Genomic DNA, 24,106 nt, shown 5'->3' on the forward strand with positions numbered 1-24,106 from the left:
CACAAAGCACAAATTCAAAGGAAACGTGGAGTATTTGGAGCTACAGAATAGGTGCCAGGGGAGAGAAATATAGTCAAGACTTTGAAACTAGTACATATCACTTCATGAATAAAATAACACTTACTTTAAATTTTTAGAACATATTCTACCTCAGAAATGTCTGTCGACTTGAAAATCTATTTTATTTTCTTTTCCTCTCATAATATAGCAGGCAAACTTCTCAGAACATATGGTTGATAGGAATAAAAATTACTTTTCCTACCTACTACTATCATTCTGCTAAAGGAATATAGCAATAAAATAACTCCCAGTGACATATTGCTGTACCCATAGATCAATCAGTCCTCATCAGAGAAGCTTCTTTTTGTGGCAGATGTGAGCAAACACAGAGACCCGCAACTGAACAATGTACAGAGAGTGACTTTGGAGTCCCAAATGGGATGCCTATATCAAATACCTCCCCTCGGGGGTCAGAGATCTATGCAGGAGATGAGGCAGAGAGACTGTAAGAGTCAGAGGTGGTGGATGACAGCATCATCTGGGGAAACAGGACTGAAGCACATAGGAACTCACAGAGACTGTGGCAGCATGCACAAGCCCTACACAGGTTGAAGCCAGATGGGCTCCCAGCACTGAGAGGGAGAAGTGAAGACTATTCTCCCCCCTAACCAAGAAGCTCTTTGCAATTGATACTTGCTGGGAAAGAGAAAATCAGTTTTCCCCAGTAAAGTGTCACTGGGTATGTAAGTCACATCCCGGGCAGGTCCCATACCCAGGAGTAGTTGACCAACACAAAACAAACTCCTTGGAGATTTTTGTGGAGTTTCTGCTTCATTTTTTTGTCTTACTGATCTTTTATTTTGATCTTGATTTTTTTTGTTTTTTTTTAAATGAAAGAGAGGAGGGGAGATTGGGTTGATAGGGAAGGGTAGAGAAAATAATTCAATCAAAGATGCAAAATGAATAAAATAAAATTACTTTCCCCAGTTTTCCCTAAGCCAGCTATATGTTTGTTACTAGGTTCAGTTCAGTGAGGTGTAGAGAAAATGGTGGCACATTACTTTACTAGTAAATATGTTAAGAGACTTTTACCACCTAATTAGTGTGCCATCCATCTTCCTGCTTCTTGGAAAGGAGATTTGATGGCTGGAGATAAAGTTGTCATTTGACTGGAAGGCTGGTAACACTATCAGACAGAAACAGTAGAATGGTGCCCATGCTAAATCCTAACAAATAATGAAAACACTTAAAAGCCAGGAATTTGCACGCAGGTCAATTGTAGGTAAAACAGAAGGGAAATTCTATTCTGTTGTTTTGAATTAAATGACTAGTTTTCAAAAACATATTTATCCAATGTGGTGATATTGTGTTCCCCAAAATATTGTGTACCCTAATAAACTTATCTGGGGTCAGAGAACAGAAAAGGCACTAGATACTTAGGATAGGCAGTGATAGCACACACCTTTAATCCTATCATTCCAGAGGCAGAAATCCATCTGTTCAAGGGTACAGCCAAGCATGTGACACACGCCTTTAATCCCAGAAAGCGAGCTTTTAATCCCAGGGAGTGGTGGCGGAAAGCAGAAGGGTATATAAGGCATGAGGACCAGAAACTAGAAGCATTTGGCTGGTTAAGCTTTTAGGTTTTGAGCAGCACAGTTCAGCTGAGAGCCATTCGGATATGAGGACACAGAGGCTTCCAGTCTGAGGAAACAAGACCAGCTGAGAAGTTGGCCACGTGAGGTTAGCTGTGGCTTGTTCTGGTTCTCTGATCTTCCAGTTCACCCCAATACCTGGCTCAGGTTTGATTTTATTAATAAAGACTCTTTAAGATTCATGCTACAATCCATACCCAGCTAAGTTTTAAAAAGAAGATGTGAATACATATATGCATGCAATAACAGTGAAAAAAGTAGCCATGAATTAGGAGAGCAGGAAGAGGAGTGTGGGAGAGTCTGGAGCAAGAAAGGGGAAGGAAGAAATGTAGTTATATCATAATCTCAAAGATAAAAAAGGATGTGAGATTGAAATGAACATTTGGATACACTCAAAGAAGAAATATACAATGTCTTGAGAGAGAGTCAGAAATTATCATGAGAAGAAAGAAAAGCGCATAAAATCCTGCATTTAAACTATCTGACTCTTTTACTGGGTACATATTTTTATGTAAATTAATCAGAATTCAAAACTGTCAAACAATATTGTAATGATAAAATATTCTAATAATTCGAAATCTACTTTACTCAGATATGATTTTTTGTTTTTAAGAATGTCTATGGCATGATTATGGGCATATAGAAACTCTGAAGCTACTATGATATCAGCATTTGAAGTATTGTGCTCCTCCCACCAAAGAAAAGCATATGCTTAAAAAAGTAAATTCTTTAGTCTGGTAGAAACCTGAAAACCATGGCGGACTCCATAATTCCTCTTCTGCCAGATTATTTGTTGCAGAATAATCAATTCAAAATTTTTTATGTCTATGAATGTAAGAAAAAGAAAGTCAGGTTTCTTTTTAAATACTGTTGTAAAACATCCAGGTACTACATAGTTGTATTCCATTTGAGCTCTCAGTAGCTGTGAAGACTCACAGAAGACCAGCATAAGATTGGGACCACTAAATTTTTAGCATGAAAGGGAGAGAACTCATGAGGAAGCACATAAGGCGCTCACAAGATTCCTCCCCTTAGGATGTATAAGCATTTTTTGTTGGTGCATAAACCATGGGGGATGGGCAGTGTTCACAACACAAACATATAGACATATGCAAGACTTTCCTTGGTGGTTTATCCACATAAAAGTCACCCACGCTCCTGTAAGATTCCCTAATTAAACTAATTATTGCACCAAACATCTCTTGGATAGAAGTTTCTTTGATGTGTTTTCTGTGCCCTTTCTGGAGATGAAAGCACATTTTTTATGTCTCCCCAGGGAAAGGTAATGCAACAAATATATATATACAAACTAACATTCATCAGTTGAATTCAGAACATGTTAATTAACTAGACATCTTTGCAATTAGTAACGGTGGCTTCTAATTTTTTTCACTTCATCCTTGTCACATTCTGTTTCAATGACATTAATCATTTTTCAGTTCCTTAACATGTCATGATTTTTCTACTCTAAATACTTGGCCAACTGTACCTGCCACCCAAAAGACTCTTCCTCCTCCAGGTAAATCCCTTGAACCCTATAGGGACTAATTTACAAATGATTATAAGAAAAGGTGTTGCTGAGCCTTTTTTTTTGAAAATACATACTTTAGTTACAAGACTTATAAGTTGAAAGAAACAAACAAAATACTTAGCATGGTACCAGAAATATATGTGCCCATAAAATCCCTTGGATGGATAGAGTGCCATTATTCATTAGTACACCAAAAGTTACATTTAAAGGTACACGTGGTGAATCAATTTGAGGTTTGTGGAGGTCTGTAAGCTTAATGTGTTACTTTCATCAGTAAAGATTTAAGTAATCTATGTCTAAACAATTTTCAATAATAGTTACCTGCTCATAACCTACAGTAGTAACTAATTTCAATTATCAACCTGATTGGACTAAGAAACATGTAGGATGTTAAATAACCAAACTATTGTATACTCTGTGAGGAAATTCCCATAGAGAATTAGCTGAGGAGCTAAGACCTAGGCTGCTATGGGCAACACCACCTCAGAGGGTTCCCTGTACAATGAGCTGGGCACAACTCTCTGCTTCCTGAGTTGCTCAAGCAAGTTCCCGTGGGCAGCACTGTGAGCCTCTCCTACTGCCCCGCCTTTCTCTCCATGATAGACTGTCTGTTGAAATGGGACCTAAAGTTAAACTTCCTTCTTAAGTTTTTTTCCAGTCAGGCATGTAATCATGGCAAGAAAAAGGGTAGCTAACTAATGCATAGTCAAAAGCCTTTGCCTAATTAACCATGAGAAAATTGAACCCCATCATAGAATTTGTAGGAGCAGCACAACATATGAGAGCCTCCATGGACCATGTAAAACAGAAAAAAAAAATATGGTAGGTTTCATGGGATTTAAATAACATATTTGTCACATCTTAAGAAATTAAGCCTCTCTTTCCTTTCTGCTCCTTCCTTCTGTCTGTTTCTCTCTCTCTCTCTCTCTCTCTCTCTCTCTCTCTCTCTCTCTCTCTCTCTCTCTCTCTTCTCTCTCTGTCTCTCTGTCTCTCTCTCCCCCTCTCTCTTCCTCTCTCTCTCTCCCCCCTCTCTGCCAATAAAGCTCTAAAAAGGTAAAAAAAAAAAAGAAATTAATATACTAGGGGATGAATGTGTCCAAAATACAGCTATGTTACATTTGGAAAGGAAGAAAACTATTATTAGTAGTTTATTTTCCTCTATTTGTTTTTGTTAGCATTTATGGAGCAGAGCTGACCCTTCTTATGTCAAGGGCTTGTTTAGTTAATATTAGTAAAGAAAATGAAAAAGTTAAGGCCTCTTAACTCACTTGACTGGAAAATGGAAAACAGAATCTGGACCTTGCCACGCTTTCGTATTGAGCAGAGGAATGCTAGAGATCCTGCTTTTAAAATCTGAAAAATTTGACTCATCTAATCTGAACAATTGATTCTGATCTCAGTATTTTATTTTTATTCCTTCCTTAGAGTAATGAGAAAAACAATTGGTCATACTCTGTGGAAGGGGTTTAGTGACCATAGGAGAGTTGAACATGAGGATTATATTTTTAATAATAGGAGATTTGTGAATATAGTTGAAACATGAATTGTTTGTGTACAGTAGGGGAACTTTATATAAGTGTTTTCTTTTCTCTGATATCTCATATTATTAAATACTAGTCCTAACAATGGATTATGGTATTTCCCTGTACCAGCTAAAATAGTGCTACCATGAGACTTGGGTCTAGTTTTAAAGTTAAAGTTTAAAAATGAATTTTTTAAATTTAAGAAAATGTCATTATCTCAAAGTTTATGCTAATAGTAGACTGTTATTAATATTTTAACACATTGATACATTTTTAATGAAGAATTGTAAGTTTCTATAAGACACAACTTCATCTTATGAGGAACAGAAAATTTCTGCAGTGTAAGTACCACTGTGTTAGATAACACGAGAATGCCTTCCTTTCATTAGCAGGCTTACATATCCCTGTCTCATTGACATCAGACTTGTTCATGTAACCTGAGGCATCCTTCCTTGCAATACTTGCCACACTGGTGGAGTGATGAGGACCCAAGCTAAGCCAGTCATAGGACCTGGCCTTTCCATTTCCTATGACTCCCTTAGGTGATATGTATTATATGGATGCTCTCAACAAGTTAGGAGAGCACAAGAGATCCACTTGTAGTTTCCTGGAATCTAGATTTTCCAAATGAGATTTCAGTACTGACCTTTTTCTAAGCATAACAGTTTGTATAGTGCACTCTTGCTATGAAGGCCCTACGTTCTGTTACTTCCAAGTGTCTAGTTTAACTGCCCATCACCCCAAGTTTCAAGTGTTACTCATTAGTACCACAATTTCTGTCCCATCTCCTTAACATTTTGCTAATATGATAAGCTAAATTTAGATGTTGGCATGGGATGTATTATTCCCATTAATTACAATCTCATTTTAAGATTGATTCGTGTTTTATGAAGACTTCACTATCCCAAATATGATGATTTCCTCACATTATTATAATACAATTAAGACAATATTGGGTTTTATTTTTATATCTGTTGTTCTCAAATGTAGCTGTTTATTGGGGTTACCTGTCCTGTCTGCTTCTTATCAGTTGTGTCCAGGGCATATTCTGTTTTATGTAACCAGAGCCTCAGAATTTTTTAAGCTCTCCAAATGATGCTAAAATTCAGCCGTATTTGAGAAGCCAGGGTTTATAGAGAGATCCTCACACTTTAATGTGAATATAAACCATCTGGTCATCTTGTTCAAACACTCCATTGGTATGGAGTAAGCTCAGAGATATTGCATTCCTAAAAAGTTCCCAGGTGATACTTATTTGAAAACACTGGTTGTGTAGCCAGGATATATGAATATCTATATTATAGAGCCATTTTAGAACATTAGCCCAATAATTAAATGTATTTATGGGCTAGACTATGATATTTTTGTGCATGCATATGACATATACTGATCAAACTAGTTAATTAACATTTCCATCTCCAATTTATCACTCTTCATGTTAGTAACCTTGTAAATCTTGTTGTCTAGCTTTTTCTAAAATCCATAATAAATTGTTTTGGGTTGTAATCCTCACATTATGATGTAAAACATTAGAACTTATTCTTTTGTGTAATGGAATTTTGGTACCTATTATCTAACCTCTATCTATTTTTCTCTCCCCCTACCATTCATAAACTTTAGTAACCACTCTTTGACTCTATTTTTATAAGATCAACATTTATGCTTCCGCACAAGAATGAGAACATACAGAATTTGTCTGTCTGTAACTGGATTTTTTGACTTACTGTAATATCCTCTGGTTCTATCCATGCTTCCACTAATAACAACATTTCCTTATTTATTATGAATGAACAATATCCCAGTGCGTGTGTACTACATTGCTTTCATCCATTATGTGTTGATGGGCATTTTCGCTAATTCCATGCATTGGGTACAGGGAATAATGCTTCAATAAATACAATATTATAGATATCTCTTTAGTAGACTGATTTCAATTCCTATAGATACATATCCAGTACTGGTATTTGGGGGGACCATATGGTAGTATTTATTATGTTTCTGAGGAGCACGAATACTATTTTCTACAATAGCTGCACTAATTTGCATTTCCACTAACAGTATATAAGAGTCTTCCTTTTCCTGCATAGGGTATTTTATTTTTGTTTTTTTAATATTTTAATTAATTCTTTGAGAATTTCATACCATGAAATTCTATAAATGTGTGAAATGTATAGTATTTTAAATGAAATACTATAATTTGTGATTATCACAGAACATTTTACTTCCTCCCTATGGCTCTAAGGGCTACATTTAGAATTTTACTTAAGTATGATTGTTTGGACCTCCCTTTCATATTGTATGTAAGTGATTGAGTGCTAATGAAAAGCACTGTATGCTGCACTTTAATAAAATACAGCTGAGGTTTGCACAGAGCAAAGCAATGCATTATACAATTTACCCTTTTAATAGGACTTAATGGCCTTGAAATGTGAAAGGCTATGCTCTACTGACCCTTAATCAAAGAACTTTAAAAGGATACCTAGCAAATCAATATATAATCATAATAAAAACGTTAAATGAACTTTTAACAGATGCTAAACAAGTTCAACCCATTTAACAAGTTGAGCTTATTTGGTACGACCTTTTCTGTCTGAAAAGAAGGCATTTATTATGAAATTAAAGCTTATCTACAGTCTTAAAAGATTCCAGTAACACACAAGCTACTTTCTTCTTGCACAAATATCAAGATGCAAGAGGAACACCAGGATACATTGTAGTGTTTCTAGGTTTGGGGATTTTAGCAGAATTATCATGAAATGTTTCCTTTGTTGCTTGCGTGCATCCTCTACTACTTGTGGGATGCCAACATTAAATACTAATATTGCTGAATAACTACTGAATCAGTTTTGAGGATCTATCCTCTATTGTTACTTCTCCCATCTATTACAACTCTACTAAGAAGATAACAGAAGTGTCATTTTACTGGCCTATAAAAGTAATTTCTAACATTCTGAATTTTGTGGACTTCAAACTGCTTTAAACTATGTCCCTGTGATAGTCCTTTGTATTGTGCAATTGTATATCTTTTCATTTTAAGCTATGGATTTGTTTGAGACAGGATCTTACTATGTAGCTATGTATCTAGCCTATGCTGGCTCCAAATCTGCTATGTAGCCCAGGTTGATCTCAGACTTGTGATCCTTCAGCCATAGTACCTTTCCCCAAACTAAGAGAATAAATTACAAGTGCATGTCATCATGCCCAGCTCTATTGTACAGTTAACACACACACACAAACACACACACACACACACACACACACAGAGAGACAGAGACAGAGACAGAGACAGAGAGAGACAGAGAGACAGAGAGACAGAGACAGAGGCAGACAGAAGATGAGAGAGATGGGGAAAGACAGAGATATATGAGTTTTATGTTTGATAAACTGTTGTCCAGGAGCTTACGGCTCAAGTCAGAAGGTAGAAGAACACATACATTTCCTTCTCACAAGATTCTATTGAGATGATAAAGTAAAATGGTAAAGATGGGATAAATCCATTTTAATTATGAGACAGTGATTTGAATGTAGTTTTGAAGATGGAAAGGGGATATAGTTATGTTGATAAACTAGCAAAGAAGAAAACATGATCCAGAAAACACACAACAAAAATACACTTTCAAAAAAATGTAAAACTTGCTGAGAAAGAGAATTTCTAGCTGGCAGAGCAATGAACAAGGCTCATAAAGAAGAGAGAGCAGGCCGGCGGCGCACGCCTTTAATCCCAGCACCCGGGAAGCAGATCCAGGTGGATCTCTGTGAATTTGAAGCCAGCCTGGTTCTGTAGAGCGAGATCCAGGACAGGCACCAAAACTACACAGAGAAACCCTGTCTTGAAAAACCCCCCAAAAAAAAATTAAAAAAAATAAAAGAAAGAAAGAAAGAAGAAGAAGAGGAAGGAGGAGGAGGAAGAAGGAAGAAGGAAGAAGAAGAAGAAGAAGAAGAAGAAGAAGAAGAAGAAGAAGAAGAAGAAGAAGAAGAAGAAGAAGAAGAAGAAGAAGAAGAAGAAGAGAGCAGACATGGAGGAAGAAGAAGGAAGAGCAGATGTGGGTGTTTGATTTGATAATTGTTCAGGTGAGTAATTACGGAATTGTCCATAGAATAATAATAATTTGCTCAGCCAACAAAAGAATGAAAAGAAATTCCAGAAATTCAGTCATGCACAGAAGACAGGGAGAATAATCAGGCCACATTATCAATCATGTTCCACACTCTAGGAACTGTTCTTAGTCCTAGAAATATAACGGAATGCTTCAGTCTCTCATTCTCATAATCCAGTCCACCAATCAAAAAATAATCCAGGGCTGGAGAGATGGCTCAGCCGTTAAAGGCTAGGCTCACAGCCAAAAAATAATCCAATAAACATGTGTGCTCAGTAGTAATAGCCAAGGAAAACGAGGAAGGAGGCAGGCAGCAAGCCTACACAGTGGAGAAGTCGGATTTCTGACGAGGAGTTAAGGGAAGGTGTGTGTAAGAATGCAGCAAAGGCCGATGGCAATATGGAGTCAAGTGACAAGGGAGGCCACACTGGAGGACTGTCAAGGAGATCAGATAACAAAGGTGTAGTTAGCAAGTGACAGGGTTAGACAGAAAAAGCCAGGTCTGTTAAGATTTTAAGGGCTATACTTTTAAGAGGCATAATTCAAGGATAACTCACATTAGAACGAGGAATCGGGTTTCCTGCATCACATTTCAGCACATAATCTGAGTAAGGAAATCTAGAGGAGGTCTCTAGAAAGCTTCATCTCAAAAACCTGTACATTGTGCCAAAGTACTGAGAAATTCTTCAACTTCAAATTTTTCAAAGTTGGAGCTGGCTCGTGAAACTACTATCATTGTGCATGTAAGCTGTATTTTTCATCATCTGTAGGAGAAGGATTGGTAAAGGAAAAGAGTTAAAGGCTTAGTCAGGGAAAATTATTATCCAGTACTGGGGAAATGTTCTTACCTGCTTCCTCCCCTCAAGCCCTACATCTCTAAAACCTGAACATCCTAGGGCATAATGGTAAGCAGGTTTTCAAAACTGAACAAGCTCAGCAAAGGCATGCCAAGGTGATTAGTGTACCACTTCAATCAGCTGTGCCCTATCCACTTGGATTGATCTCCTGGCAACCAATTCTGGATGACAGGCCACAGATTTGTCCTGGGGTGCCTCATTCCCTCCCTCATTTCTTCCCTTTTAGATCTCTGATTACTAGCACAGGTGGTTAACTAGTCCCCTTATGCAACTGTGACTTACTTTGTACTGATTTTATTTTGCACCACCATGAGTTCGAACTCAAAAAGGACCTTCAACCTTATGGAATAAGAAACTTACAGAGAATTCAATGTTCTTAGGGGTGGAATATTCTGGGAAGCATTCTGTTGTACATCTCTGGTAATCCCGATGGAAAGGCCTTTGACTCCTTATAATAGCAGTCATGGTAATGCACCATCATTCTGGTGTTTCCTTGGTTCCAGTTTCCATTTTCCTATACCTTCACAATGTTCCTGAAATCATCTCTCAAGGAAGTTCACACAGTTCTCATAATTGACTTCCAAGAACTCGAGCTGAGGCAGTTTCTTTGGGGGCATTTTGGATTAGTTTTGGCTCTTTTTTTCTATTTACAACCCACCTGTTCACCATGGCAAAACATCAGTTTGGAAGTGAAAATTCTAGTTTTCCTCATTATCCACATTTTGCTTTGCTGCAAAGAAATTCAACTATATCTAGTGATTTTTTCCCTTCATATTTGCTATTGTTGGCTCAGAAAATAATGAGGTTGTTGACACTACTCCTGTTAAACACATTTAATTCCAGACTGAATGACTTACATGGACTGCAGTGACCCCTTATTGCCAAGCACATACAGAGACAACGAAACCAAACTAGTAGGAACTCATGAACTGTGGACCAATAGCTGTGGAGCCGCCATGGCCCTCTTCATAGGTGACACAGTTTTGTAGCTTGACCTGTGAAAGGGGGCCCCAGCAGTGGGATCAGGATCCAACCCTGGTGCATGAGCACATTTGTAATGTAAACAAGAGGCTTTTGAATGCACAAATTTGGTATAATTGGGAAACATAACTTCAGAAAATCTAATGTTACTGACTTAAATCACAATCTAGTTCTAATAATTCACATTTCTCAGATGCTGCTAACGTTTCTTAAAGATATATAACATTATTTTGTAGATTCAATAACTTTGCAGAGTAAGCAAAGAAAACGTGTTTGCCCTCACAGTACTGATTGTTAAACTAAAAATTAATGTGGTTAAGACAGGCAGTTGGTATTCAGCACACTGAAGGGCCAACCTAATTGTTAAAAGCCACACAATCAGGTGAAAGGCGTAAAGGCTGAGCAACTTAATGAAGTTAAAAGAGAAGTATATATGGAAGAAATTCTTTACTCACTGCTGCATTCTGCAGTTCTATGTGCTTTCAATATACCTTTTCACAGGCAGTGTAGATGTGATGATTGTGAAGAATATGTTGCTAAGAAAAGCCAGAGGGGAAAGCAAAGCAATTTCCTAGGAATTACAGCCTCATATAGGACAGGAGTCTGTCACTAAAACTACTATCAGAAACCCCATGTGCTAATGGAGTAACCCCTTTTTAACTCTGCCCCATCAGCTTGGATTGGTCTCCTGGTAACCAGCCGAGTCAATGAGTCACTAATTTTCAAAACTATTAGTTGGTCAAGTTTATTAGGTAGACACTTTTACCAACATCTGATATGAGTATGGATTCACAAATCAACAGATTTAGTACCAAGTAAATCAGTCTGATGAATGTTATATTTGGTGGCTGTTTGATTAAGAAAGTTGGTTTTAGAATATTTCAGGATTACAGTGATTAGGAAAGTTGTAATTCCAGCTCAACAACTGGAATCCACCCTTAGAATGGTTGATTACCTTTTCTATAGCTCATCTAGAAGGCAATGGGTTTTATGAGCTACTCTTCATCTGTAATACTGTTTACACAATATTTCCCTCGAAAAATAAAGAAAACACCACTGATATTCCCTGTCACCCACTTACTGAAAGGACTGAAGTCTATGAGATTCCAGCTCTGATAAGCCCAGATTGAAAATTTGTATCAAGTTTCAAATCATCCAGTCTTCTAAGGTCACATAGCTCACTGCCAAAGGTCAGTTTTACAATTTTATCCAATCTTATCCCCACCTGGACTTGACTCCTACATCCTTTAGTGAAAACTGCATTACTTTGAAGTTGAAGGTTGTATTCAGGCAGGCAGAACAGCTTTACTCCCACCTTGAGTTGGAACAGATAATGGATTCTACAAAGCAGATGTCCAACTGGCCAAGGTCATCACACAATGAGTCAATGTTAATATCTGAATTGCAGTTAGGGACAGACTCAGCACATGACAGGTTAATTTGATAAGCGTCCTTTTGTCTTGCTATCATAGTGGTCTGAGGCTATGGAACAAATCAAATGAGAACGTCTGTGACTGCCTTAGAAGGTTATGTCTTTGTTAATCCTGTAGTGCCCAGCAGGCCAGCAAAGCACATTGGTGTATTTGGATGATTTTGCTTCCCAGGAGCCATTTATTCAGAAAAAAAAAATGGAAAGTGGAAATATGAAGTCAGTTTTCTCCTGACATTTCCAAGGATGAATACTTCTGAAGGACAAACAGGCAATCTCTCTTTGGAAACAGTCAATCCAAAGAGCTCAGAAAGTCCTTCAGAGTTGCAAACAGAAGATCAGATCACAACTTCAAGGGAAAATGCAAAAAATGAGAAGCCTCAGCTACTGGGAAAGAAGAGGAACAAGAACGAGCACATTACAAATTCACATTTCTCTCAGCACTGGACTCAAGTTCCAGTCATACACTAACCAAAAATCCAGACTCAAAAGGCACCAAATACGTGAGTGCTGTGAAAGCTTAAAGTAAGACCAAATGGGTTTAAGTTTCCAGGATGTTTAAAAACATAGTAGAGAAGATAAAAGATTTTTAAGGAAATCCTTGAAAGGCATTTAGTTAAGGTGCACGTATTAAAATTAGTTCACAGCCAGGGATGTAACGTAATTGTTAGAGAGCTTACCTAGCATTGCAGAGGCCCCTGGGATAAGTCTCCTGCCCTGCTTAAAACTATTCTAGTCATGCATGCCTATAAGACAAATATTCAAAAGGCAGAGGCAGGAGGATCAGAAGTTCAAGGTCATCCTTGACTACACAGCAGTTTGAGGCCAGCCTGAGATACATCAGATCCTGTGTCAGAACAAAACAAACCAAAATCTAGTTTGCAATGCTGTATTTAACATGATACTCTGCTAAATGACAGAACATCAGAAACAAAGGATTATACATTTAAGTTAATATATTTCCATTTGTACTTAACAAAGGGGCAGCAAACATTTCTGTAGATAATCATATTGAAAGGAAGATATAAAAATCTTTTAAATGCTTAACAGGGGGAGTACATATTAATATTAATTTATAGAAATTTGTCCATATTTCATGACAGAGAAAGATAACCTAAGATGATGCATTGAATTGATTTATACACTTGACAATGGATCAATATATAAACTATACAAAGAACTAAAAATTTTACATACTCAAGCTCCAAATAATCCAATTAATTAATGAACAAACGATCCAAACAGACAGTTTTCAAAAGAAGTAGAATAAGTATATGAGTAAAAAGTTCAGTGTCCTTAGCCATGGGGGAAATGCAAATTAAAACTATCCTGAAATTCTACCATCCAGTAATAATGTTCTTATGATGAAAAAAAAAAAAACAGCAAATGCCAGCAAGGTTGCAGGGAAAACCTAACCTATAAAAGGTGGTGGTAGTGCCAATTAATTCAACCACTGTGGGAATCAGTTTGGAGGTTCTGAAAAAAAATCTAAAAAGAGAATTTCCAAATAATTCAGCTATGCCACTACTAAGTGTATATCCGAAAGGAATAAAAATCAGTGTGCAATAGAGATACATATACCCCCATGCTTATCATGGCACTAGTCATAATATCTAAGTTACGGTATCAATGTCAGTGCCCATCACTGGATGAATAAAGACAGTGTAGCACACATGCATAATGTAGTTTATCCGGCCATAAAGAAATATGAAATCATATTGTACACAGGAAAAGAAGAATGGAAGTGAAATCATCATGTCAGACAGAATAAGCCATGATTACCACATTTTCTTTCTTATATGAAATTCAGAGGAGAGCGTGGCAAAGGACTGTAATATAGGGAGTGGATACGATAAAGTATGTTAAGTGCATTAATAAAATGGTCACAAGAAGACCATGACTGTATAATTCATATCTATAAATAACAATAATCAAAGAACACTTTGAGAGCCCATTATAGCTTTAGAACAGAGGAGCCCTAATTTTTAACTGTTAGCCCAGTTCTCTTGTTATTTTGCTGTAGGGATTTTAACAACATTTGTACCAGGAGCTCTGAATGTAACAAAGCCTACTACCTCCCTCAAAGAGTCAACACCACAGTAACTGTTTAGGAATGGTCTGCCCCTATGTTGTTAGATTATGATGCCCTTTCTTTCAAAAGGTACAGTTGCCCAATAAATACATTTTGAGGATCTACTGTATGTTGAACATTGAACTAATTGGTAGGTGCAGAGTGACGGATTCCTTCCACATAAGCAGCTTTGATATGGATTAGGGGAGGTAATCAATCAGTATCATTTAATTAGCTAAACAAATCATCAGGTGCTAAGAAGAAAATAAATACTAGCACTATGACCTTAAGGTGGGAGACTGGGGTAGTTTGTTTTTCAGCTGGGCTGCTTGGTGGGTTAAGAAAAAAAATATTGTTAAGCAGCAATAACAAGCCTAATTAATACAGTAGCTTGAATATTCAAAACGACAAATAATGGAATGGACAATGCGCTGACATTGTCAATATGAGTTCTTGTTGTAGATCACACGACCCATGAGTGGTTTGAATCTGGAAATGTGGACATGAAGAATAAGGGAGACAAATGTTTGAATAGAGAATGAGGATGAGCTTCAGCAAGAGAGACAGCATAATGATAGTGCTTTGTAGTATTACTTCTCGATCCTTAATATATCCCCTGTTGTCCTAAAATGAAACTTATCATGTTTAATATTCTTCTAACAATTTTAAACAAATTAACTCATGCATATGAACTGTATCCCAGATACTACTGTCCACTTTGTACATGTAAAGAAGCTGAAGAACAGACGCATTAAGGAACTTTCCTATGGTAGGTTGAATCATGGGTCCCCACAGATGTGAAGGTCCTAGTCATAAGAAGCTGTGAATTTATTTATTGAGCAAAAGAAGTTTTGCAGATGTAGTTAGGTTTGAGATTTTGAGATGGCAATATCCTTCTGGACCATCTAGGTGGATTTAACATAATTACAAACATTCATAAAAAATCAGAGGGGCAGATGGAGACAGAAGTGGGACTGATGTGTCCATGAACCAATGCGGGTAGTTTCTAGAAGCCGGAGGAGGCAAGGGAATAGATTCTTCCTTAGAACCACCAGAAATGAATGGTGCTGTAATTTCAGTCTAGCAAAACTAACTTCAGATAGCTGGTGTCTCAATCTGTCATATAATAAATTTGTGTTATTATAAACCACTACATTTGTGGTGATATTTTTTATAGTAACAATAAGAAGTATGTTCCTCAAGGCCATGGAACTACAAAATAACAGAACCAGGATTTAAATGGAGTTCATCAGGTCCCAGAGCAAGGAATTAAACCTCTGTGCCATAGGGCCTATCACAGGCAGAAAACAAATTAACCATTGAGTACTCTGCCCTAAATGGGACATCTATATCATGCCTCCAAGACATAGGGTGCATTATCTAAGATATGGCAAAAAGACTGTAAGAGAAGAATGTTACAAATCTCTTTCTTCTGGACATGACATAACCATTGCAATCTTGAACACATAGCAGCTATGACTACCTATACAAACTCTACATCAGATAAAATAAATAAAAATATAAATAAATAAATAAATACAAGGAAGTAGAAGGGACACTAGTTGGGATAAAGAATGAGAGAATGAAATCAGCAAGAGAAGGTGGCTAAGAGATGCTAATGGGGGTGAATATGATCACAGTAAATTCTGAACATGTATGAAATTGTCAAAAAGAAAAAGGGGAAATTGAGGGTGTTTTCAGCGGCCTTACAGAACTGAAAGGGGGGAAGGAACAGAAGAGGAAGAGGGAGAATATAGCACGAATCTTAAAAGTTCTTATTAATAAAAACAAACCCAGGGCCAGTTATTGAGGTGAATGCTGGAAGATCAGAGAAACAGAACAGGCCACAGCTACCTCACCTTGCCAATTCCTCAGCTGATCCTGTTTCCTCAGACTGGAAGCCTCTGAGTCCTCATCCAAAATGGATCTCAGCTGAACTGCTGCTAAAGCCTAAAAGCTTAACCAGCTATAGTTCCTTATCCTCACGCCTTAAACACCTTTCTGCCTCCTGCCATTACTTCCTGGGATTAAAGGCTTGAGTCACCATGCTTGGCTGTTTCCAGTGTGGCTTTGAACTCACAGAGATCTAGGTAGATCTCTGCCTCTGGAAAGCTAGGATTAAAGGCGTTGCGTTACCACTGCCTAACCTCTATGTTTAATATTGTGGCTGTTCTGTTCTCTGACCCCAGATAAGTTTATTAGAGTGCACAATATTTCAGGGAACACAATACCACCACATTTCCCCTTTTTTGTCTAAAATTTTAAAAAAGGTTATAAATAATACAAGAAAAACTATATCCAATAAGTATATACAATATATACAGTCAAAAATTACATTAACAATGTCTAGTCCATTAACATTTGACAGATTCAGACGAAAAACTCCATTAATATATAACAATGTCCAGTCCATTAACATTTGACAAATTCATACAAAAAATTCCATTATATATATTAACAATGTCCAGTCCAGTAATATTTGATAAACTCAGACAAAAAAATTCATTACTTATCCTATTTAAAACAAGTAGTTCCTTTTTAAAAGTAGATTTAATAATCTCCCTTTTTATCTTATCATAGCCATATTCTCTCTTTTTCTTTTCATAATAGATTCAATAATCTACCTTTTGTCATTTTTATATCTTCCCCTTTTTCTTTTTAGAGTAGACGCAATGATCTACCCATTTATCCTGTTATTTCTTTATCTTTTTTCTCAGAGTAGATTCAATGATCTACCTCATATCTATAGTCTCTTTTTTCTTTTTCTTTTTTTTCAAACAAAAACTCTCAATCTAATCTTGTTCAGCTTTTTTCCTGACCATTAATAATTAACAACTTGTAACCAACCATCGTAAACAATGACAATATCCATAACTCATTAAACGACTCAAAAACCATCCACCCCACCTCTTGGGAATGTGGGCATCGTTTTCTTAAAATTACTTCCTGCTTTCTGGGGGTGAAGACATCTTTAGGGGATTCTGAAAAGAAAATTTTGGGGTTAATTGTCAAGTCCTGTAACATTTGTCCAGTCGCTGCATAATGAGAAAGTGCATGGCTTGTTTCAAGCCCTTGTTCAAGTAGTCTGTCAGGCTGGATCATCTCAACTAGCCATCTATAAATTGTCCTGAGTAGTTTGTAGCCCAAAGCTGATCTTTCCATGGTGTTAATCAGCTTAATGGCTTTACCATAGTTCATGTGGAATCATTGTTGTGGGGTCCCATCATCCTTTTGAAGACTTCAAAGTTGCTGTTAGGCATGGTCATGGTTCCCTGCAGATTTTGTGTGTGTGTGTGTGTGTGCCTCCTCTGTGGTTTGGAGCAATCACAGTCCGATAAATGTTCTTCCTAGAACAGAAAATCTTCACAACAATTTCTCCCTACCATTTGTCTTGCCAAACTTTTCCAAACTGACCTTTGCCGATGCTTTCTTATAACATGATGGTCCTGCCAATTCTTCTCTGAACAAGCAGTAGTAAACCCTTTGTGCCAGGTAGCAGCATCACCAACACAATGAGAAGCAGCCAGCAACTCAGAGCAGCAGCTGCTGCCTCCATGGTCCCACTGCCACATTTTGTGTATCAGCCCAGGCCGAAGCGTCTCCTTAGCAAGCCTCCCAGGCCGGCCTCAAACTTGGGATCTTTCTGCCTCTCCCTCCTTCAGCAAATCCTACCGGTGTGCACTACCACAACTGGCTGAGTGCAGCTCAGGCCTGAGCTGGGGCCCACAAGGCCACAGGCAAGCAGCTTTTTCATGAATTCATACCACAAATGTTGGGCGCCAGATGTAACAGGAATCTTAAAGAGTCTTACTAATAAAATCAAGCCTGAGGCCAGTTATTGGGGTGAATGCTGGAAGATCAGAGAAGCAGAACAAGCCACAGCCACCTCACCTCGCCAATTCCTCAGCTGATCCTGTTTCCTCAGACTGGAGGCCACTGTGTCCTTATCCAAATGGATCTCAGCTGAACTGTGCTGGTCAAAAGCCTGAAAGCTTAACCAGCTATAGTTCCTCGTCCTCACGCCTTAAATACCTTTCTGCCTCCTGCCATTACTTCCTGGGATTAAAGGCTTGAGTCAACATGCTTGGCTGTTTCCAGTGTGGCTTTGAACTCACAGAGATCCAGGCAGATTTCTGCCTCTGGAATGCTAGGATTAAAGGCGTTGTGCTACCACTGCCTAACCTCTATGTTTAATATTGTGGCTGTTCTGTTCTCTGACCCCAGATAAGTTTATTAGAGTGCACAATATTTCGGGGAACACAATACCACCACAGGGGAATGGAAGAGAGAGAGATCCGATACCAATTGGTATGCTCTAATCCCCTTTCCTGTTCAGTAAGGCCAAAGGCTTGCACTCGTAAAGTTAGGAGGCTAGTGGGTATAAGAATTAGTATGTTACACAAAATTCACATAGTTGAATAGAGAGAAGCCCCTGGTCTCATGTCTGTGTGAGACGAAAGAAAGAAGGTTCTATGACAAATGCCAGCATTCATGCTTTCTGATTCTGGTATTTGTCATTAGTATCTTAGGATGGTTGGGAACAGGAACAGTTATCAGCTTTCTGCTTCTACAAAAGTATAAGAAGTTCTCACATTAGCAATCTTGTGGTTATTGTGTTTCCAAGATTCAGCTACAAGTGCATACTGTTTACAGACCCTACCAGCCCCCCAGCTTCTTGATCCAAGCATCTAGGACACAAGGAGTGATTGGTTGAATTAAACTGAATATTTATTATTGCCTGCTTCCAACATTGATTTTCAAATTTAAGGTGCATATGTATAGCCTGAGGATGAATTTCATTAAAACTCACACTCAGGTAGTTTGGCTGGGGCTGGAGAGAAGGCATTTCAGCCTCCAGGTGTGATGCTTATGGTACTGATCTGGGGGTCTACACTTTTCAAGGTCTTAGAAAATGAGAGCTCACGCTCCAAACATTATACAAAATGCAAGTTAGACAAATTGTGATCGTTCCATAAAAGTTTATGAAGATGCCATAGAAATGGACTATTTTTCCGTTTAAGCACTTTTTCCTCCAGTAAAGGGAATACATTAGACTTCGGAGTCCAGCGGCGAGAGTTGGAACAGAGCCCTAACTTGCCGCCCCGGGTTCACTGCTCTCTTCTTCCCCAGGTAGGGAAAGAAGGGGTAGAGTGAGGAAGGAAGGGACGGTCCAGGAGCTCCAGCGTTGAGATGTTCCCCTTCGATTTCCAGCTTCTAAGGAGTGTTTGACCTTTTGAACTTCCGAGGTCATGAGCACACACATTCAAGCACAACGGCGCGTCCCCCTCTGCGCCCTTGTCCAGGCGGGAGGAGGCGGACGCGCTTGCGTGCGCGCTCAGTATAAATAAGTCCCAGGCGGCGGCCACTGGGCAGAACGGGCTGCAGGAGCCTCGGGCCATGGCGGGTGAGGACCACCCGTGGCAGGGCAGCATCCTCTACAATCTACTGATGAGCGCGAAGCAGAAGCACGCGGCTCCGGAAGAGCCCAAGGTGCGCTTAGGGGCTCAGTGCTGGGGTTGCGCCTGCGGCGCTCAGCCCTTCGTGGGCAGGGAGGGATTGCCCGGCGGGCAAGCCATGTCCCTCCTGTACCGCTGCTGCTTTTGCGGGGAGAACCACCCGCGCCAGGGCAGCATCCTCTACTCTATGCTCACTAGCGCCAAGCAGTCAAGCGCGGTGACAGAGGCGCCCAGGGTGCGATTCGGAGCTCCGTGCTGGGGCTGCGCCTGTGGCAGCGCCGAGCCCCTGGTGGGCAGAGAGGGGCCGCCGGCCGGCCGGGCCCCCTCGTTCCTGTACCGCTGTTGCTTCTGCGGAGAAGAGCACCCTAGGCAGGGCAGCATCTTGTACAGCTTGCTCACTAGCGCCAAGCAGACGCACGTGGCTCCGGAAGCGCCCGAGGCACGTCGCGGAGGCGAGTGGTGGCAGCTGTCCTACTGTACGCAGAGTGTGGGTGCCTCCGAGGGGCTGCAGAGAGCACAGGCCATGGCGTTCCTATGCCGCGGCGGCTACGGGTGCGGTGACCAGCAGCCCCAGCAGAGCAGCATTGCCCCTGGCACGCCCGGGAGCGCGGAGCAAACGCCCGCGGAGCAAACGCCCGCGGCTCCGGAAGAGCAGCCCAGGGCCCCCTGGTGGGACGCCTCGTCTGGCGTGCAGCGTCCGTTGGCACTCAAGAATCCACAGGTGGTGTGCGAGGCAGCGTCTGCTGGCCTGCTGAAGACCCTGCGCTTCGTCAAGTACTTGCCCTGCTTCCAGATCCTGCCCCTGGATCAGCAGCTGGTGCTGGTGCGGAGCTGTTGGGCGCCCCTACTCATGCTTGAGCTAGCCCAAGATCACCTGCACTTCGAGATGATGGAGATCTCCGAGCCCAGCGTGCCGCAGAAGATGCTCACCACCAGGCGGCAGGAGACGGAGGGCGCGGAGCCCGCAGAGTCCCAGGCCACAGAGGAGCCACAGATGGTGTCGTCCACAGAGGCTGGGCACCTGCCCTCAGCCGCAGCGGTCCAAGCCATAAAGAGCTTCTTTATCAAGTGCTGGAGTCTGAACATCGATACCAAGGAGTATGCCTATCTGAAGGGGACCGTGCTCTTTAACCCAGGTAAGCCTTGTGCACTGTCTCACCAGGTCAGAAAAGCACCACCTCCGCACACAGGCACTTAGGAGTTTTCAGTGGCTATAGGGGTGTTGGAGCCCACGTGAGGCCTTGTGACAGATTCTGCAAAGCTGATGGACACATCCCGAATACCCCACCAAGTGGGTGAGCTTCTGCCGGAAACTCGGTACTGGATGGGGTGGGTAAGAAGTAAGCTTTTTACTTGGCGCTCTACTTTTATTATCTGCTGCTACAGAAGTTTCTGCCTTCGTTGGGACATGGCTCTTTCTTCCCTCTTTAGCTCTCCCTGAAGTCCAGTAGCTTAACTTTTTAAAAAAGTTTTTGCTTATTTCACACAAGCTCTTCTTATTCCCCTGTTTTCCAAATTTGCCTTTAAGAAGAGATTTTGTTGGGTGAGGGGGGCGATAAGTCTTCCCAAGCTCCTCCCCTCGGGAGTTAGTAGTTCGGCCCAGCCCAGATTCTGCAAGTCTGCAAACTCAAGTGATTTAGGTGATTTTTTGAGGCCATCTGAGAAACAGTTTTCTCACTCTTTCAGCCAATTGTTAATCCTGCTCTATTGAGATTCAAAGTGGAGACCAAGTCTTAGCTTTCAGAAGTCGGTATTTCCAGTAGTTTCCCACTCTCCTTGACCCTGTTTCACATCCTTTGCCCCCCCAACACACACACACACACACACACACACACACACACACACACACACACACTCACACTCCTACTTCCCTCCCTCCCTCCCTCCTCCTCCTCCTCCTCCTCCTCCTCCTGTATCTTTCTCTGTCTATCTCCCTCCCTCTCTTCCTCCCTCCTCCCTTCCTCCTTTCCTCTCTGTCCATCTCTCCTTCCCTCCCCTTCTCCCTCTCCCTACCTCTCTCCTCCCTCTCACTCTTCCTCTATTTTTTGAGTACTCTCTCAGTAGGAGTTTATCCTGCCAAACTGTGTTTTTAAATAGGAATGCACCCGCATTTATGCACAATGTAACGTCTGTAAAACGTGTGGCCTTTTTCCTGATTACCTTTCTGCATCCCCTTGTCCTTATCTTTAAAACCTTATATATAATAAAGATACACAAAGTTTTCAGTTATATATAAACATATAAATGGGTTTAAACACAAGGAGATAAGTAAAAGAAAAGGAGATATGTAAACTGTGGAATCCATCTGCCTTTTTTCTGTCTTTACATTGAAGTTTTGGGTGGGTGGGAGGGTACAAGTAGGGGGTGTGGCACGAAGGTGTGAGGAGTTGGCAAGGAGGCAAACAAACAGTATGCATAAGAATGCCATAAGGAAACCTCTTAGTTTCTATCCTAAAAAGAATTTGGAATGCAAAGAGGAAAAGTTAGTTACTTTAAGGAGAGGGCCAGGGACTGTGGAGTGAAATGGAAGGGTGCCTTCACAAATGAAGCTTGGGCAAACCTCCAGCCTATTTAGACCTAGAGGAACTTTCTCAGTGGGGCATACACACAATCAAGTAGAGATTAAAGCTTGGGTATTAGGACAGAAATAGAAAGGGAAGGTGTTAATGCATGGACTGTTGAAATCAGAATCATAATCTACATAAGGTGTTTCTTTATTGTGTTGCTTTTTATAATTTGATATTTGCCTATAATAGGAATGCTTCTTTTCTATCAGGATTATTATTTTTAAAGCATAATGCTTTTAAAATATTCTTCCGTTGAATTTTGGTAGCAAAAAGAAGCAAAATTATATCATTATTTAAACCAAATCTGTTTCAAAGTTGCTTTTGAATCATCTTACACTCTGTGATGTTTTTATGTTTATCTTTTATAAAACCTTTCAATGTCCCTAAGAGGATGCTTTTAAAAAAATAACAACAGACTTTTCTGTCAGTTCTTTTCTCCAAAAGAACCCTTTGGAACACTTGTGAGAATCATATTTTTTAACTTTTTTTCGAATTTGGAAATCATGGTTAGTGAGTAAAATATTAATCCTTAGCATTTAATTCATTATGAACCTCTAGAGTAATATCAACTCGAAGTCCAATAATAGAAAACACATGAGTTACAGTTTATGGCTGTGAAGTTTACAATCTAATGACTGACAATCAGTATAAGTGTGGGAAAGAATGGCAAAATATGTGTAATTTGTCAAAACTTCTTATCACCATCAGCTGGTATAGTTCTCATAGGTATATTTCCCTTGAAACAACATCAGTTTTTTTTTATCTTTTCACGGAACATGAACTGGAGCTGTGATGCAGTCAGTTATATTCTCAGTGTGCTTCTGTTGACTCACCACCAGTGTGTGCGCACAAACCTACTGAATATTCAATAGAAATGAGTGCACATTCCTTCATTCTTCAAAGTGTTGCTTCTGAAAACTTAGGACTGTTGTCAGCGTGTTATTCTTGCCACAGAAAACCCTTTTAACCAAGAAGCTTGAGCACTTTTTAATTGGGAAGCGACAATAACAATTAATGTGGTCTAAAAATGTAAAGATCTCTGTGGTGAGCTGTTTAAAATAAAGAGATTTCTCTACTTCCAGACCTGCCTGGCCTGCAGTGCGTGAAGTACATCCAGAGCCTTCAGTGGAGAACTCAGCAGATCCTCAGTGAGCACATCAGGATGATGCAGAGAGAGTACCCGATCAGATCGGCTGAACTGAATAGCGCCCTTTTCCTGCTGAGATTCATCAATACTGATGCCATCACTGAACTCTTTTTCAGACCCATCATTGGTGCAGTCAGCATGGATGATATGATGCTGGAAATGCTCTGTGCAAAGTTGTGAAGGCGTGTGGGCTACTCAAGTGCATTTTACCATAGAAGAAGGAAAAACCTTAGCTGTAGGCAGAAGAGTGCTAAATATTGTGAAAACAAACTTTCTTGTATTTTTACATGCATAGTATATTTGTATTCAATTGAAGAAATACTTTAGCTACAGGCAGTGTAAAAACCCTTCTTCTTCATACTGGTTCCTTGTAAAGGAAAGCATTTACTAACAAATAACATACCTCCATACATCTTTAAGATCATGGTACTATGCTAACAAGCTAATTTCACAAATGTAACTTCTCTTTCCATTGACCCTGCCAAATAAAATTTATAATAGTAAGTTTTAATAAAATTTAAGATATTAACCACTAATTTGACTGGAAAGAGTTTTCTTGGGGTTTATGTCTTCAATTTTTTTTTATCTGGCTAACATAACTGAAGGTATGTTCATAAGTAACTCCATGAGATTTAATGTTACAGTATGTCAGTGCCAATGAAAAGTTATTTTGTCTAGATTCATTTTTGCCTCCATTAACTGTATAAAAGATTGTCTTTGTTCCTACCTGAAACCTAAAAGGCAATCTGTGTTCTGAAAGTGAAAAAAATATTGTCATAGTTGGAATTTGTA

At 39.6% G+C, this 24,106-nt stretch overlaps 1 protein-coding gene across 1 annotated transcript; it reads left to right on the forward strand.

Annotated features, from left to right (window-relative positions):
* Positions 1 to 19,527: 19,527 nt before the first annotated feature.
* Nr0b1 (nuclear receptor subfamily 0 group B member 1) lies at positions 19,528 to 23,850 on the forward strand. The gene is made up of 2 exons (XM_059250407.1): positions 19,528 to 20,736; positions 23,250 to 23,850. Exons 1-2 carry the CDS (start codon positions 19,542 to 19,544, stop codon positions 23,492 to 23,494), a joined length of 1,440 nt encoding a protein of 479 aa, XP_059106390.1. The 5' UTR covers positions 19,528 to 19,541; the 3' UTR covers positions 23,495 to 23,850.
* The last annotated feature ends 256 nt before the right edge of the window (positions 23,851 to 24,106 follow it).

The sequence above is a fragment of the Peromyscus eremicus genome, chromosome X (genome assembly GCF_949786415.1).
Source record: "Peromyscus eremicus chromosome X, PerEre_H2_v1, whole genome shotgun sequence".
NCBI classification, from domain to species: Eukaryota; Metazoa; Chordata; class Mammalia; order Rodentia; family Cricetidae; genus Peromyscus; species Peromyscus eremicus.

What these genes read in the sequence shown, in the direction of transcription:
- Nr0b1 (XM_059250407.1), top strand. Translation starts at nt 19,542, where the DNA reads ATGGCGGGTGAGGACCACCCGTGGCAGGGCAGCATCCTCTACAATCTA. An exon ending in GACCGTGCTCTTTAACCCAG is followed by an intron (nt 20,737 to 23,249) that starts GTAAGCCTTGTG and finishes CTCTACTTCCAG; the next exon opens with ACCTGCCTGGCCTGCAGTGC.